This window comes from Choloepus didactylus, chromosome 6, assembly GCF_015220235.1.
Source record: "Choloepus didactylus isolate mChoDid1 chromosome 6, mChoDid1.pri, whole genome shotgun sequence".
In the NCBI taxonomy this organism is placed as follows: domain Eukaryota; kingdom Metazoa; phylum Chordata; class Mammalia; order Pilosa; family Megalonychidae; genus Choloepus; species Choloepus didactylus.
This window is the reverse complement of record NC_051312.1, coordinates 124497964-124516303: the sequence shown is the minus strand read 5'-3', so window position 1 is coordinate 124516303 and position 18340 is coordinate 124497964. Positions and strand designations below refer to the sequence as shown.

At 37.8% G+C, this 18340-nt stretch overlaps 1 protein-coding gene across 7 annotated transcripts in view; it reads left to right on the top strand.

Moving 5' to 3' along the window:
- Positions 1–13844, top strand: part of EXPH5 (exophilin 5) — an 84243-nt gene extending 70399 nt beyond the window's left edge. For 6 of the 7 annotated variants that reach the window (XM_037841346.1, XM_037841341.1, XM_037841345.1 and 3 more), the window contains 2 exons: positions 1432–1567; positions 4665–13844. In XM_037841346.1, the coding sequence (XP_037697274.1) occupies positions 1432–1567; positions 4665–10075 (5547 nt within the window). In that variant the 3' untranslated portion in view covers positions 10076–13844. The remainder of the gene's footprint in view (positions 1–1431; positions 1568–4664) is intronic. The other variant, XM_037841342.1, reaches the window with a different exon arrangement.
- Positions 13845–18340: the final 4496 nt, after the last annotated feature.

Genomic DNA, 18340 nt, shown 5'->3' with positions numbered 1-18340 from the left:
GCTGTAAATGATCTAGTTTTTCAAATGATTAGTTCATGGTTTTACCACCTCCAATGGGTATCTTACTGTGGTTTTATTTTGCCTCTAAGATTTTTACTTCTGAGTTTTATGTTAGTATGTTAAATATATCCAATGACCAATATATTATCATTGGAGTATTTCTTTCTTATTAATAAAAATCTCCTTTGTGAGTATTCAGTTATGGCTTGCTCACAGAACTGAAAACCACAAGTCATGGAAATTTAGGCAGGGCTTCTATAGGAAATAACTGACCCAGACCTTAAGAAAGAAAACAGGCAATGTGAAAATACCAGATTGTGACGAATACAGTGGTTAAGAGAACCTTGGCTTTAGCAGCAGACAGATCTGCAAAGGAGAAGTAAAAAAAGTTGGGAGTTTTGGAAAAATTAGACATTTGAAGTTGGGCATTATAGGTGAGATGAAACGTAATGATGAGCATCAAATGGGAAGCAAAAGCTTGGGGAAGACAGGGATTCAAGAGGCAAGGACTGGGTAGCAGAGTGAGCTGAAAATAGAGAGACTGGAAAGGGAAATGGCCGTAGTCTTGGTGAGGGACCTGTACAGGATGAGTTAAAGTGGAGTCAAGAGATCAAGGAGCCAGTTTGACAGAGGAAATGCAAATGGAGTTTTGGCACAAGGAAGTGAAGGTGTGGAAATGGGTAATTCCTCCAAGGATATGAAGACAATTTAAAGCTTGAAAGTAGGGCAGTGACTGGATTTGATAAAATCAAGATAAATATTTTTTAATAAAAGAAAAACAACTTTAGCTCATATAGAGACAGTCTCCTATATCCCCTGAAACTAGCAATGGCTTTTTGTTGTTGTTCTTGCTTTGTTTTTTAAGCTTATAAGGTCATACTTTTCAGTGCTTCTGTTTCAGAACTATTAAGCAACTCCTTATGGCTGTCTGGGAGGTTTCTACCATTTAAAATGAACTCAGTAGATAGAAACACTTTTTTTCCCCTAGATTCATCAAGTTCACAAATCTTAAAAGTTCACTACAAGCTCCAGCTAACAGGCTCTTGATGGAATAGGTACAGTGTTAGGAAAACCAAAGTCCCAGCCTTTGGGACCATGAAGACAATACTCCCAAGTCAAGAGAGGTCAATTTCTTTCCTGTTTTCCAGGAGGCCCCTAGGATTTGTATGATGGTGTGTAAGTTTATACGAAACTTTAGCAGAGAGAGGCTGAGTATGGTCTGAAGGCTCATAATACAAAGAACTAATGTCAGTATGGTGACATTCGTGATCATTTGCAAATGGCAAAAATAATTGAATATCATAAGTTGAGAAACCAATGTTTGCAGGTCTTAGACTAGGACTTTTAAGCTTACGACATTTTGGGGGGAACATGTGAATATTCTGGTTGGAGAAGGTCCAAGAATAACATTTTTTTCTACTTTAAAATTAGCAAGCAAAAATATACAGTTCACCCCTGAAAACTCAACCAGTTGGCAGCACCTTTGTCCCTGAGCCAGCAGTCATGAGGGCGGGAAGCAGCATGCCTCCGTGGGATGCTTCACTGCTAGAAAATGAGTTTTTCCGTGGTAAGTCTGTGCATTAAATTGCCTTTGGAACCCCTAGTACTAAAGGGAAGCAAATAATTACAGTTTGTATTAAAATGCTCAAATCATATCAAACCCTGTAATTTATTTTCCAAGTCCTCTTGTTTACCTTATCTGAAGAGGATGCTGTTATAGAATATTAACACAAATATTTAAGTACCTTATGATTAAATATAAACTAAGCACATATTCTGAGATCAAGGCCTGATAAATATATAGAATAGTAATGTTTAATATTTAACCTCAGGTAAAAAGGAAATACATCTTTAGGAAATATATCTATAAAGTTTATTATTCTTGATAGACTTTGTTCCTGATTAGGACCTAAATGGACTTGTTAAATGGTTAACCTTGTACAACATATAGCAATAGAGATTGAAACTGATTCCCAAGGTATCAAATATAAATGTATCTTATTTTATAAGCATAGTTCACCTTTATATAGGTTATTTGGTGTGAAAATAAGCCTGAGCCTTTGAAAAGTTAATGAGAAAGTCATTCACCAGTTTCGCTTTGACGAACTAAATTCAGCTGGTGAAGGCAGTGGCATTGCGTCAGCATGATACTGAGAGAGAAGTGGGCTAGTTAGTGAGAGTTCGTCAACAGAACAGTCAGTTGAGGGATTCATTTCAATAAGATGCTTCCTGGCAGAGAACTTGCTTCAGAGAAAAGAACTTGCTTCAGAGGAAAATCTCTGTTCCAAAATGAAGGGTTTGTTTGAAGAGGATAGCTACTGTTTATGAAATGAAATAGAAGAAAGAAAAAAAAAGACCTGGCCTCTGGAAATACAGAGGAGAAGCAGAACAAGAATTTGTCTGAACTCAGGAGTAGTGAGTAAAACAGTACTGTTGACTTGGGATTTTAAGTGACCTTGAATAGTTTAAAATCCAGCTATGGGAATGCTAAGAGTGGTTATCTCTGGGTAGGAATCCAGTGACTATACTTATTTTATTATATTTTCCTGTATTTTCTATTATAAACATGTATTGCTTTTGTAACTGGAAAAAAGACTTTACTTAAGGAGAAAAGATTGCCATGGACAGTTTAAGAAGGAGAACAGAGAATCAGAGAGATTTTATTAATTTGTTTAAAAGACAGATTTTACTCATTATATTGTTTTGTTTTTGCCCTGTCCAATATTTTGGCATTGTTGGATTATTTTTTGAGGGGAGACAGGGAATAAATAAATATTTTTTCATTAAAACATTGAACAGGAGGATTCCCTAGAGGATTCCTTAGTTACAAATCCTCAAAGGGCAAGCCGAGTTCTGTGCAAATTTAACAGCACCAACTTACAAGTGTAACGGCAAGGAAATTCCAGAACAGATCTCAAAAACACTAACTACCCTAGAATTAGTGTTGGCAAGTCACATGTAAATCCCATTTACTTGTGATTTGATTTAATCATATTTGACATTTTTTTCCTAAATAAAAACCTGTTAGAATTCAAAGTGGTGAATGGTCTTTTAAACCCATTTACATGCACCCAAATACTGATATCCCTCACTTTCCCTGCCACTTGAAGAGTTAAAATCACTTTTTGTTGCAAATAATTTAAAATAAACAAGGAGATTGTATCATTTTAGGTAACTCTGAAGGAAATACTTCTGTAAACTCAAAACAACTTCAGCAATTTCAATATCTCACACAAAACTTAACTTCTTGTGTTGGATTTGATTTTTTTTTTCCTATGTTTTTCTTTTAATTTGACTTTTATTCATGAAAATATCTTCAATAAATAATCTAATTATATTCATTGTCACATGAATATCATAAAATTTATCTATTACAAGTTGGGTCTTAGGGAATCTACAAACCTTAAAAGATTATTCTTCCCTTTAAATTCTGACAGGTTTTGTGTAGGAAAAGATGTCAAATATGATTAAATAAACACAATGGAAAGAAATACCAACCCCAGCACTGAAAGTATGCTGTACTTGTCTGAGATCAGAAACAGGTCCTCGTAAGCATGAGCCCTTTCCTTGGCCAGGTCTAGGCCTCAGTTTTATAAGGAGGTCACTACCCTCTGGCCTTGCTACTTAGAAAAGTAAGCATTGCTTGACAACAGCAACTTCACATCCTTATAAACATGAGCTCATAGTGAAATCATCTGTATAGTTCATAAAAAGCAAAAAATGAAAAACCAGCTTTTATGGCCCAGAGGTTACATCATACAGTGGTTGAGAGCTGGACTCAGGACTGCCTGGGTTCAAATCCCAGCTCTGCCACTTAGTAGCTGTGTGACCTTGGCAATTTACTTAATCTGTTTGGGCCTCAGTTTCCTTATTTATAAAATGAAAATAGACATAGTACAAACTCTGTAGGTTATGTGAGAACTTAATGCTTAGCAATGTGCCTTAAACATAGAAAGTTCTATGCTACAGGGATGCTAATGGGTCTTAATTTTTCCAGGAAAAACAATGTACCATCAGCATATCATGTAATAATATTTATAGAACATTTAATTTTATGTAGTGCTCAAATCCATCCAAATAAACATGTTTAGTAAACTAGGGGCTGAACTTCTGGTGTTGATGCTGGAATTAGATACTGTTACCAGTGCAACTGAGAAATCTCATGCTATTTTCAGACTCTCATTTCCATTACAATCCCATGAGGTAAATGCAGGTGGAAATATTTTAGTAACCTAGGGACCTGAAAGACTTGGTTTAATAATACCCATGGCTGCCTAGTTATTCAATGGTAGAAGCAATACTGGAATCTACATTATTAATTGCCTTTTATTACTAGACCTGTGTCTTGCAAAAACTTCATACACTTTAGATGCACAATAGAAACCATGATTAAAATTGACTATAATTTTAATGTAGCTTTATCCTTAAGGCATTATGAAAGGTTTACTTTGTTTGAAAATGTATGCTTTAGAAACTTCAATTAAAGCCTTGTAAATGTCAGACTATCTTAAAAACATAAAATTATTGTCTTCACATTCATGATAATATAATATAAGTAAAATTATAAATGATTATGTTCCCGAAGAGGGGACTTCAACCATTTAAATTATTATTAGACTGTAGAATCTTAGACCAAAAAAAATTGACTCATATTTTTCTTTCAGTTTTAGATGATTTGGACAGCAAACTGGCTCAGGAACAGTCTCCAGACTCAGTGAATACCAAGACACCCCTCAACTATGGATCAAGAACCCAGTTCAGTCATTTTTACTCCGGTGGGAACAGGCACAGTAATATCCCAGAAAGGCACAAAAATCACTATAATGAAACTTCTAATATGTCTATCTATGATATCCTAAGACCAGGAACCCCTAGGGAAGGCTTTAAAACCTTTTCTCCTAGAACAAGGACAATTTATGATATGTACAGGACAAGGGAGCCCAGAGTCTTAAAAGAAGATTATTTACAAAATAATACTTTTGGTAGTACTTCTCTGTGTTTTGATAACAGGCAACGATCAGCTTCACCAGCCACAGGGCATTTCACAGCAAGAAGCTTACATATCCCAGCCATAACTCAGAACAGAAATGGGTTTATACCACAGAGCCACCGGCAGAGCCCAAAGAGAACTCCTTTATCATCCATCGTATGGAATAGATCAGATTCTTTTAGAGATGGGCAGAACCAGGAAGAGTTCCTGAGGTTACCATCACCAATGGAAATTGACCCTGCTGATCAGTGTATGCATCCTAGATGTTTTCAGGAGAATAGGAGATATGAATTTTACCATTCACAGAATGTTTACCAAAGTGTTAGTTTAAATGCCCCTGTGGACAATGCAATGAATCCAGACCCATTTGAGAACACAGAGAATATGCCATTCCACCATCAAGACAATCCATTTGCTAGGTCTTTCTTTAGCAACACCTTTGGACGTAGCAGAGATCGGAGATTTGGACAAAGTCCTTCTTGGGGTCAACAAGAAGAATATTTTTCCTGGTCTGACTTTCATCGAAACAATAAACCATTTGTTTCTTCTGACAGAGACTTTGAAATGATTTCCACTGAAGCAAATAGTGCATCAGCTGTTCATGGCCACTGTGTCCCTTCTCAATACTGGAGATCGTTTTCTCCTTGTTATGGACCAAATGTTCCCAGAGACCAAGATGAGCCATGTCCCTGGCAGTTTGATTTTCAGAGAAACACATTGGAAAGAATGGAAGTGTCTCAAGGCAATGGGAGCCAGTCAGCTCCCCATGTCAGCACATCAAATGTTTGTCCTGTGACTGGTTCAAGCTATCACATAAAACCTGGTGGGTTAGAATATCAACAGGATAATTCTCCTATAGAGGTATATTTAAATGAAGATGCTTACTCTTTTGGAATTACTCAGGCCCAAGCATCCTCATTTGAAAGTTCCTTTCCCCGGATTCCTGATAAGAAAGGGAATCCTCACAGTTCCAACGTTCAGAATCCCACAGTCACTTTGCAGAAAACTATTCCCAGTAAGCCTGATTGTGTTACAATAGAAAGCCATATAGAAGTTATTGCTACCAACAGTGAGTCAAATGATTTTCCACCTCTTACTGAAAGCCAGCCCAATGTCTTGGTTACAAACGTGAATAATGAGAAAGACTTGAATGAATCTATTTCGGAAAAAGGCAAACAACTGAACAAGATGAACCAGACAAACATGACAGGTGAAATACCACAACCTGTTTCACAGGTAGTGATCTCTAACCCCTTACCTGATTTGCAAACTCCCCATTCCCAGGACCCAGACAAGAACAAAACAATTTTTAATGCATCTACCACAGTAAGTTCAAAAAGGTCACGCAGAATCTTTTCTAGGAAAGACACCTCCAAAATTTCTATATCACACAGGGATAAAGTCAATGAACTTAAAAAACAAGAGAGTTTTACTGGGAATAGAGAACTTGGCTCAGCCATGTCCCTTCCTTTCATTCAAGAAAGCAGAACATCACCATCTTTTCCCAGCTCAATTCAAAGTTGTCACCAGGAATTAACAGTAAATAATGGAGATATTTCAAGCATCATTAAAGATAATCACTGGAGCTCTGAACCTACTAATATTCAAAATCCTCAGTCTCTAGAAAAACCTGTCATTTTAGATACTGAGGGGAAACAGTGTACCACAACTCATTCTACCACCTGCAGAAGATCTACAGACAGCCACAGTGTCTCATGTAATTCTTTAGGTCTGCCATCAGATGCACCACAAAATTCCTCACCATCAAATACTTCTTTCCTTGATGCTCTAGTGATTCCTTCTAGTACAGTAATCTCCAGAAGACCTTCAGAAGAAGATCCATCTCTGGGAGAAAGGGAAGAAAACAACAATGCTGGTAAGAACCAAAATAATCAGTTTGCCATAAGCCCCTCAGAAATCCAAAAGAGTAATGATGGTCATGTGCCCATATATAATGAAGTGGGTGATATTTTCACATGCCATTCAAGCCATCCTTTCAGGGATAGAAAGGGAAAAGGAAAAATCAGACGTCGCATATCCTGTATTGAAAAATTAAGCAAAATAGAAAGTAGATCAACACCCACGAGTGATAACAGTACCCTTGATGAAGTGAATCAAGGCGATTCTGAGGTTCCTGACCGTCACGTGATTTATTGTACCTTACCAAGAAAATCATCCAGTTTTCTCATCAATAACAAGGAATCAGAAAGTAAAATAAAGGCCACTTCATTTAGGAATGTTCCATATCCATTCCAAATAAAAATTAGTATGGAAGAGCCAACAAAGAAGGACACATCAAACAAATTCAATTCTACTTCTCCTGAATTCTCCAAAGTAGCTTCAGACTCAGTCCCAATAGCACCTGCAGCTGCAGAGAAGATAACAAATATGAAAAGCTTTGGATCTGCTTCTGTTAGGAAAGGATCACTCCCATTCCTTATTAAAAGGGCTGTGTCATGTCCTTCAGGGGAGACATATTCCTTGGCTGGAAGAAATGAAAGAAAAAAATGCTCAGTTTCAAACTTGGATGCTTCTGTGACACCAAGGCCTTGGGATAGAATCATTTACCCTATGGAAAGTGACTCATCTGTTAGGGATTGTTCTTTTACCAAAATCTACCACCAAAAGGAATACTCTGAAGACTGCACTGAAAATGATAGTAAAATTGCTGCCTTTGGGACAGGTGTATTTCCCCTGTCAAATGAGCACCCCTTTTCTTCAGACATGTCAGGAAAAACATTGCATAAATATAAGACAACTAGCACGTTTTCTGTTTCTGGTGATGAAGATAATGTAAAATGTCTTGAGGTGGTTTCAATATATTACACTCTACCAAGAAAGCCCAGCAAAAAATTCTGTGATCTCCTTCAAAAGTATACACAAAATACTGATTCACTTGCAGCGTCACCTAAAGTGGAGACTGAAATATTTTCTAATGCTTTAGAAAAAGACAAACTAAATTGTTCTACACAAGGGCTGTCAGAAAGACCTCCGCCTGAAGATCTAAACATACCAGCTCACTCTGCTCAGGAGAACAACCATCACCTTTCTCAGACCATTGAAAATAACACTGTTTTACTATTACCAAATAGTGGGCCCTTAGAGCTACCATTACAGGAAATGGCTTCTGTTGAAGCAGATGTTTCTCTTTATAAAGGAGAATCTAAATCAAGAGAGATTTTTCCGGATAACTTTGCTAAAGCAACTCAAGGTGACTCATTAAGCAGGAAAGAGAGAGGGGAAAAAATGCTATGTGAAACCCTGAACACTTCATCAGTGCTTCTGGAAAAAAAAGTTGAAGAGGGAAAATCTGAAAATTGTCAGCAATCCATTAAATCAGGTAATGATGGTCCCTCTAGTCTCCCAACTCATTCAGAAGATAATGCTGAAAATCCTCAAGCAGTAAGATGTTCTGGCAAAAGTGTAGGTAGTGGTACAGACATTACATCTGCTGGGAACAGCAATTGCCCTCAAAAAGATGCCATCACAAAAAGAAACTCAATTCTTGAAACCAAAGCTGTAGATGATAGCTCCAGTGGGTCACAGTGTAGGGAAGTCAGAGGGAGAACTGGAACAGATTGCCAAAAAATGACTAATAAAGCACTTTCTGACTCAGAAAGCCAAGTCTTTGCTCTGATCTCCACTTTTCATAAACTACAGCTCGATGAGGAGTCTTGTTCAGGTAAACCAGATTTAGAGAGTTTGCAGCCTGAACCCAAAGAAATACCTCCAAAAGGTCTGGAGGTAAATGTGACCCAAAGCAGGAAGGCTAAAGATGAAATGTATAGGTTGACAAAGGATCAAACTTCACTCCCTGAAGGAAGTAATGAAAATAAAACCAGCCTCAATGACCTAGAGAAAGGAAAAAAAAGATCTTCAGTTAAACACAAATTGGCAGCCATGTCGAAAGCAAGCAGAAAATTCCCAGCTAAAGATTTAAGCCCCAGAAGACATGTAGCTACTATTTTCCAAAAAGATGGGAGCATATCTGGCATGGACAGTTTATCTCTTGGCACACCAGAGAGCAACGCACTGTCCCCTGATCCCTCTCCAACACCTGCAGAGTCCACAGAGGGAAGCAGAAGGTTGAGTAACGATGCAGCAGATGCGGAGAATTCTGATACCACTCTCCGGCTTACAGTAATATCCAACAGAGAATCTTCTGCACCATTAAGTGATCAGAATTCTGTCAGCATTTCACAACCACACTGGAATGAATTTAAAAACATCTCAGAGTCAACACCAAAGAATGAGAACTCTAAAGATGTAACAGTTGCTCATACCTTAGAAAGAGAGTCAGGAGCCCCAGCCCAGCCCACATTCACCAACCTCGGGGATGCTGACGTCTCTGACAGTCACAGGAGGCTGAGCCCTCCTTTTCCTTTGGAGCCTGCATGGAAATCTCTCACAATAAGCATCCCACTGGCTGGTTGTCAGCAGCAACAAAAGAGTGCTTCCTCTCCAGAGTGGGAGCCTGAGCCACATTTCTATCGCTCAAAGAGTTTAAAAAGCATGAATGCACATGGTGATCCGCTACGCAAAAGTCATCCTCCAAAAATCAGGGAGCGCCATTTTTCTGAAAGTACTTCTATTGATGAGGCCCTGAGTCGACTGACTCTTGGGAATGAATTTTCTATTAATAATGGATACAGTCAAAGATTCAGATCTTTTTCTGAACTTCCCTCCCGTGATGAAAAGGAAAGTTCGGCTTTGTATAGCGACAGGACTAAAACAGGCCCCAAGTCTGCAACATCTATATCTAGACCTATTGACTATGGGATTTTTGGGAAAGAACAACAGTTGGCTTTCTTGGAGAATGTAAAGCGTTCACTCACACAAGGAAGACTATGGAAACCAACTTTTCTTAAAAACCCTGGCTTTCTGAGAGATGGTGTAATTAACTCTCCCAACACATCAGAGTCCTTAAGCTCAAATCCTCCTAGTAGAATGCCACAAGATGACTTATCTCCAAGTGAAACACTTAAAATATATGAGGAGGACCCAGTGGACTCAGATTGTGGCTCAGACACAACTACAGATGATGAGTACTACCTGGATGAAAATGATAAGGAGTCAGAACTGTGAATCTTTTTCAATAAAATATATGACCTTCTCACCAAACGTTTGTATATAGAGAAAGTTTAAATGTGTGTGTCCATGGGAAGGACAGATGTAAAAGATGTACTTTGGGCAGTGTCTGCTCTGAAACAACCCAAATTCGCCGTTTTTCCCCTACACATCCTGTGTATGCACTTACTGAATTCCAGCACAATGAATGCTTGTTTTGATGTACTCTCTGTTATTTCCTCCCCCATGTATGTTCCTTGACCTTCCTTTATTTTCCCCCAAATTAGTCTCTACTGCTCTGTCCAAATTTGGCTTTCTGCTTTATTTTCCTCCTAATGTTTTTACACCTTTCTTTTTGATTTGCAATACAAATATTCTGGCACATACAAAACATTGATTATCCAGCACAACTGCAGAACTCTGTATTGTCTTTTCCTGTCAAAGCCCTAAACTCATGGCATTAAGTAAAATGGTAGGGATGATGATACTGGAGCAAGTATTATGATCCTCTTTGAACTGTCAACGTTTAGGAAGTTTAGGGTCCCCCCACCACCACCTTCAAACAAAAGGGAGGGAATTTTCATTGAGGACATCCTGTTATAACCATAGTAAATCCAGGAATGCACATGTTTGAAGTGTATGTTGAGGTTATGGCTGAGGAGCTGAATTCCCTGTTTGGCCACTAGAACGTCACTGCTCCTAGAAATTCCCCTGAAGTAGTTTGTGGGGATGGCTGAATTGTTAAGGGCTGACTTTCAATCAAGCTAAGGATTTAGACCAGACAACCCCATGGTCCAGATGGTACCTTAGCCACAGGATTCCTGGAAACAGGAAACAGAACAGGATTTCAGGAAACAGAACCGAGTGACAGAAATAAAGATGAGTCAGATGAAACTGACAGCTTCACTACAGCTCTCTCAGCAACTGGTTTTCCCCATTATCCCAGAACTATTCCATTTTCCCGTTTTCAAGATGGAACCCTTTTTTCCAGATGGGGCATTTTAGTCACAATTATCAAGTGGAAGCCTTGGCCAAGTCCCTGAAATCCTGCCAACTCACACCATTCTGGGATTGGTAGGCTTCTCTACAGGATCGCTTATCAAACCCTTGGGACGTTCCAAGGCAGAGCTCCTCAGGGCCTGCTACTGTAATTTTTTCAATAATTTATCTAGACTAAATAGCTTCTGATAACCGCTGATAATTTGGCCTTCCTAATTCTTTATTTTGCCATGCAGAACTTTTGAGGATTTCTCTCCTCCTACTTCAGGGTAGAGATGAATAGACGGTGGTGAAGATAATTTGCTAGAATTATATAAAGCATCTCATCTCAATCTCAAACCATGAGAGGCAATATGAGTGAGTTTCACCTCATTCAGTTTATATTTACTTTCTGACCTAATTTTATTTTCCATTTCTCTCACCTAGCCTGTTTCATCTATATAAATTAAAGATAATAATAGGTGTTGGTGAAGTATATAGAGATCTTGATCTGATAGGAATGGGAGAAAGCATTATATTATTATTATCCTCCAAGTCTTTGCCTGGCTTGGAAGTAAAATGCCAGGGCTAGTTTACACCATTCCCATGAAACTCAAAATCAATTAAAATGTAGTAATTAACATGAAAGCTATTGCTTAAATCTGTAAATCTTTTTAAAGTTCAGGCACTGAACAATCTGGAGCTCAACTGCCCTGAATTTTTCGATTCAAATTTGTATGGTAAAGAATAACATTTTTCTTTGTCTTATGTATGTTTGTGAATTCCACCCTTTCCTCTTTTTCTATTTATCTGATTTAAGTACATTTTTTATAAAGCATAATCTCTATTCTCTATGTAATTTTAAGGTATTCAGAGTTAACATTTTAATATTAAGATGCTTGGGTTGTTTAGTGATGAGCTTACAAGTTCTATTTGGGTGAATATTCTGGGTCTACATGTATTCAATGCAAGTTGAGATAAGTTAGTTTATTTTTCAGTGAGTTAGGTTATATCAACAGGTAGATAAGTTAAGGTGAAGCTCAACAACTGCTTTGGGGTCTGGATTCTCTGTACTGGAATCTGTTGTCTGAATTCCAAGGTAGTTGATAGCCAATACTCAGTTGCACTGTTTGTGATGTTTACTTGTTGGTCTGGTTCAAGAACCAAGAAAACAGAAAAATCAAGAAAATAGTACCTTCTCCAGTTTTATATTTTTATAAAGCACTTCGTTAAAGAAGTACAGCAAATTTCTATGTATTTTAACATACAGACTGCTACTTTTTAATGTACATTTTACTATAGTTATGGTAATTTATAATAATCATTTTTATATTCATGAATTGTTTCCTAAAATATATAATCATTATTAAAATAAATATCCATGTAAATGGAGTAAATCATGAGAGAATCAATACTAAGAAGTATCTTATAAAATTACTAGTTTAGATGATGGACTTCTAGAAACATAAATTTTACACTGTGAAGTTCATTTAAGATAGGGTTTAATGAGATTTATTTTCCATTTTATAGACTTCCCTCTAAATAATTTATTCTTACATTGCAAATATATTAGTGTTACTAAAACTCCAACTGTTACTAATACGCTTTTGGTTCTGATAACCTAATAAAAATGTAACTTCTTTATGTAAGAGATAAATGTGTGTCTGTACTGGAGGTAGTGGAAGAAAGACCACTTTGGTTACGATGAAGATGGAATCAAATTGGAAAATTCCTGTCTCCATGAAAGTGATATTCTCTGTTGAATGCCACAGGGATAAAGAGGTATTATTGCTAATAATAGTAATATGCTTCAGAATGTCTCATTAACTGTACAGTATAAATATGTAAAGATTTTACTTTCCAAGCAACTTTGTGAATGTATTGCTCTTTGTGACTGGCAGTTCTGTATTTCTGAAACAAATAAGCCTTATGCACTTTCTTTAAAACTTTGTCAAATGGTCCTTTTATGTAATTGTTCTCAAACCTGTTCTCTAGGTATGGATGTGTTACAAAACAAGGTGCAATTTAAAACAATGCTTGTGTTGAAATAAATGATCTAAACATATACACTGTTTTATTTGGCTTTTATTGCCATCCTCAAAGGATTAGTTTCAAGTGTGAAACATTCAGGAAAATTACCTCTGAAATGGGCAAAAGTATCCAAATAAATCTTTCTGGTGGCTATTTAATAAGATCAGCCATATGAGTGGTTACAAAAAACAGTATATCTACCTTCCTTTGTATCAAAAAGCAACTGATCAACATCAGGAAATCAGTGTATTGTGTCGGATAACAGAGGAAGAATGAAGGGATTTCTCTCTGGAGATTCTCACATTTTTAAGGAAGAGGGAGCTACTTGGACTTCAGGGTTATCCATTGCCCAGTAGAACTGATGAAAGATACTCAGGTCTTTCTAGTTGGAATGTAAGGCATTCAATGAATGTTAATTCCTGCTTAAAAAAAAAAAAAATTGTACTAATCTTTTATCTTTTCTAGAAAAGCAATGCAAAACCCTTTCTCTACCAAAGACAGGTCAGTGTCATCATATTGAAATGGATAGCATTTCATTCAAAATATTTTAACTATCCTTTATTAAAATTTAAAGTGCATTGTATCAGCCAGCATTTTTAGTTGTAAACAATAGAATCCTCTCTAGCTAATTCAAATGGAAAAGGATTTATTCAAGTTGTTATGAATTGAATCATGTCCCCCGCAAAGACATGTTCAAGTCCTAACTCCCTGTCCTGACGATGTGAACCCATTGTATAAACAGGCTTTCTGAAGAGGCGGGGCAAGATGGCGGCATAGAGAGGAGTAGAAGCTAAGTAGTCCCCCTGGAACAACTACAAAAAACCAGAAACAACTAGTAAATAATCCAGAATAACTGCGGGGGGACAAACGAGACCATCCACTCATCATACACCAACCTGAATTGGGAGGAATGCCCAAGAACACAGCATAAAATCTGTAAGTAAAACCTGCGGATCCAAGTCGTGAGACCCCCTCCCCCATAGCCCGAGCTGCAAAGTCTCGTGGTGCCAGAGAGAAGCTCTCTCCCAGCAAGTGAATATAGCTCAGCTGAGCTCCAACTGGGGTTTTAAGCAGCGAGTGTGAACTGCTCACTACAGGTACGCATCCCCAAAAAACAGACAGAGGCTTTGGGTGATGACTGACCTGGGAGAGCCGGAGGGTCACCTTGGACTGGGTCTGAAGGGGACTATCTGTTTCTTTTTTGGCTCAGTGGAGAAAGCCCCAGTCATTTTCAGTTTCCAGAGCTGTGACTCTGGGAAGGGTGGAGACAGCACAAGCAGAGAGCGAGACCATTGAAATGCTAATGACCTCCACCTGAGGGGTCTGTCTTCTCTAGGAGGAAAGGGGTGGGGCCCTTTCCATTCAGAACCAGACCCCAGAGCCTGGGGGAACACGGCCATACCTCCTCACACCAGTCAAGAATTATAGGCTAACAGGCGTCACCTGCTGGGCAGAAAAGCACAGTGACCTGAGACATCAAAGGGTGGAGCAATTTTCTAAGACACACCCTCAGGGAAACTAGATACTGAATATTTCTTCCCTCTGGGACCTGAGCCTGTTCTGGTCTGGGAAAACCTGATTTGGATAACCAAGGAAACCATGCCTAGACAACAGAAAATTACAACCTACACTAAGAAAAACAAAGTTATGGCCCAGTCAAAGGAACAAACATATACTTCAACTGAGATACAGGAATTTAAACAACTAATGCTAAATCAATTCAAAAAGTTTAGAGAAGATATTGCAAAAGAGATAGAGGCTGTAAAGGAAGCACTGGTCATGTATAGGCAGAAATCAAAAGTTCAAAAAAACAACTAGTAGAATCTATAGAAATGAAAGGCACAACACAAGAGATGAAAGACACAATGGAAACATACAACAGCAGATCTCAAGAGGCAGAAGAAAACACTCAGGAACTGGAGAACAAAACACCTGAAAGCCTACACGCAAAGGAGCAGATGGAGAAAAGAATGAAAAAATATGAGCAACGTCTCCGGGAACTCAAGGATGAAACAAAGTACAATAATGTACGTATCATTGGTGTCCCAGAAGGAGAAGAGAAGGGAAAGGGGGCAGAAGCAATAGTAGAGGAAATAATTAATGAAAATTTCCCATCTCTTATGAAAGACATAAAATTACAGATCCAAGAAGCGCAGCGTACTCCAAACAGAAGAGATCTGAATAGGCCTACGCCAAGACACTTAATAATCAGATTATCAAAAGTCAAAGACAAAGAGAGAATCCTGAAAGCAGCAAGAGAAAAGCGATCCATTACATACAAAGGAAGCTTAATAAGACTATGTGCGGATCTCTCAGCAGAAACCATGGAGGCAAGAAGGAAGTGGTGTGATATATTTAAGATGCTGAAAGAGAAAAACCACCAACCAAGAATCCTGTATCCAGCAAAGCTGTCCTTCAAATATGAGGGAGAGCTCAAAATATTTTCTGACAAACAGACAATGAGAGACTTTGTGAACAAGGCACCTGTCCTACAGGAAATACTAAAGGGAGCACTACAGGGTGATAGAAGACAGGAGTGCGTGGTTTGGAACACAATTTTGGGAGATGGTAGCACAACAATATAAGTACACTGAACAAAGGTAACTATGAATACGGTTGAGAGAGGAAGGTGGGGAGCATGTGAGACACCACAAGAAAGGAGGAAAGATAATGACTGGGACTGTGTAACTTGGTGAAATATAGAGTATTCAACAATTGCGATAAAATGTACAAATATGTTCTTTTACGAGGAAGAACAAGCAAATGTCAACCTTGCAAGGTGTTAAAAATGGGGAGGCATTGGGGGAGGGATGCAATCAGCATAAACTAGAGACTGTAACTAATAGAATCATTGTATTATGCTTCCTTTAATGTAACAAAGGTGATATACCAAGGTGAATGCAGATAAGAGGGGGGGATAGGGGAGGCATGTTAGACACTTGACATTGGTGGTATTGTCTGATTCTTTATTCTACTTTGATTTAAGGTTATTTTCCCTTTTGCTGCTTCCTAGCTGTCTTTTTTTTTCCTCTTTCTTTTGCCTCTCTACCTTCTTTGACTCTCCCTCCTGCCTTGTGGAAGAAATGTAGATGCCCTTATATAGATAGTGGTGAAGGTGGTGAACACATAAATGTATGACCATGCAGAAAACCATCGATTATTTACTTGTGATGGAATGTATGGTGAGTGAATAAAACCATATTAAAAAATATGGGTTGATGACAAAACCTCGAGGGCAATATACTGAGTGAAATAAGCCAGACACATTAGCACAATTATTGCAAGGTCTCACTGATAGGAACTAATTATAATATGTAAACTCATAGACATGAAATATAAGGTACCAAGATATAGGACAAGGCTTAAGAATGGGGAGTGGTTGCTTAGTATGAGCAGAATGTTCAATTAGGATGAACTTAAATGTTTGGAAATGAACAGGGTTGTTGGTAGCAAGATGTAAGAATAACTAACAGCGCCGAATGGTGTGTGAATGAGGTGGAAAGGGGAAGCTCAGAGTCATATATGTCACCAGAAGGAAAGTTGGAGATCAAAAGATGGGAATGTATAAAACTGAATCCTATGGTGGGCAATGTCCACGATCAACTGTACAAATACTAGAAATCACTTCATGAACCAGAACAAATGTATGACAATACAATTAGAAGTTAATAATAGAGGGGCATATAGGGAAGAACTATATACCTTTTACAAACTATATACTACAGTTAGTAGTATTTCAACATTTTTTCATAAACAGTAACAAATGTACTGTATCAATACTACGAGTCAACAATTGAGGGGGGTTGGTTAGGGATAGGGGAGGATTAGGGTTTCCTTTTCTTTTTTTCTTTTTTCATCTTTCACTTTATTTCTTGTCTGGAGTAATGAAAAGTTTCTAAAAATTGAACAAAAATTAAGTGTGATGGATGCACAGCTGTATGAGGGTACCCAGGGGCAAGTGATTGTACACTTTGGATCTTTGGATAATTGTATGGTATCTGAACAATCTCAATAAAAATGAAAAAAAAAAAAACAAAACTAGGCTTTCTGAAGATGTTTTTAGTTAAGCTGAGGCCAAACTGAATCAGAGTAAGTTTTAATCCAACATGACTAGAGTCCTTATAAGCAGAAGAATTTCAGGCACAGTAGTAGGAGACAGATGGGGAGAGAGACATGGCTATGTGATGGAGGCAGAGATTGAGTTAGGGATCGCCAGCAAGCCACAGGCAGAAACTCCAGACTTCTGAGAAAACATGCTGCTGCCAACACCTTGATTTTGGACTTCCAGCCTCCAAACTGTGAGATGATAAATTTCTGTTGTTTAAGATAACCAGTCTGTGATATTTTGTTACAGCAGCCCTGGCAAACTAAGACAAAGTGTATACTTTGCTCACAAACTCATTGGGAAGGTTGAGGGAATAGATTTTATACTGAAATTCCATGATCAATTCCTAAACGACACCATAAAATTGGACTGACAAAGGAGCTGCTTTCTCTATTATGACCAGGAAGATGCAGAATCAGGAAGTCAAGTGAGCCAATCCACTGAATTGCCATATTCATTTGATCCAGAAATGCCACTCCTATGGAAATAAAATCACTAGCATGGATGGATGTACATACAAGGATTTTTCTTGATACAGTGTTTATTGTGACAAATATTGGAAACACTGTAACACCTAATGAGAAATGACTGAATGTATTATAAAACATCCACATATATGTTATGATATCATGAAGAATAAAATAGAACTATATAAGTGGACTTAGAGGAATTTCTGTGAGGTATCATTAAGTAAGAAAGCAAAATCCCGTTTTTGTAAATCATTGACCGAAAAACCCACATATGCATGTGAAGGGATACATATTACACTATTAATGTCAGTTGCTTTGTGGCCAGGTGAGGATGGGATGGAATGCGGGAGAACAGGAGAGAAGGGGAAGAGGAATAGCCAAGACCTTTTCCAATAAAGAAACTGTAAATATACATGCTTACATATATGTGATTATATTTACACTTGAGTAGAATTATATATAAATGTTTTTAAAAAGATTTACTGACCCAGAGAATCTTTAATGTTATTTTCTTTTAAAATTCTGATATTTGTACTTGATTCTATGAAATGTTTTTCTTTGAACAATATAAATGCTAGCAGTAATTTTTCCTCTAGGCCTATGCTTTCTTACTCAACCAGGGACCAATGGATAGTTGTGTTTTAGGAGGTAATACCCCCATATAATGAGATTTAATATTTAAACCAAATCTCATAATCT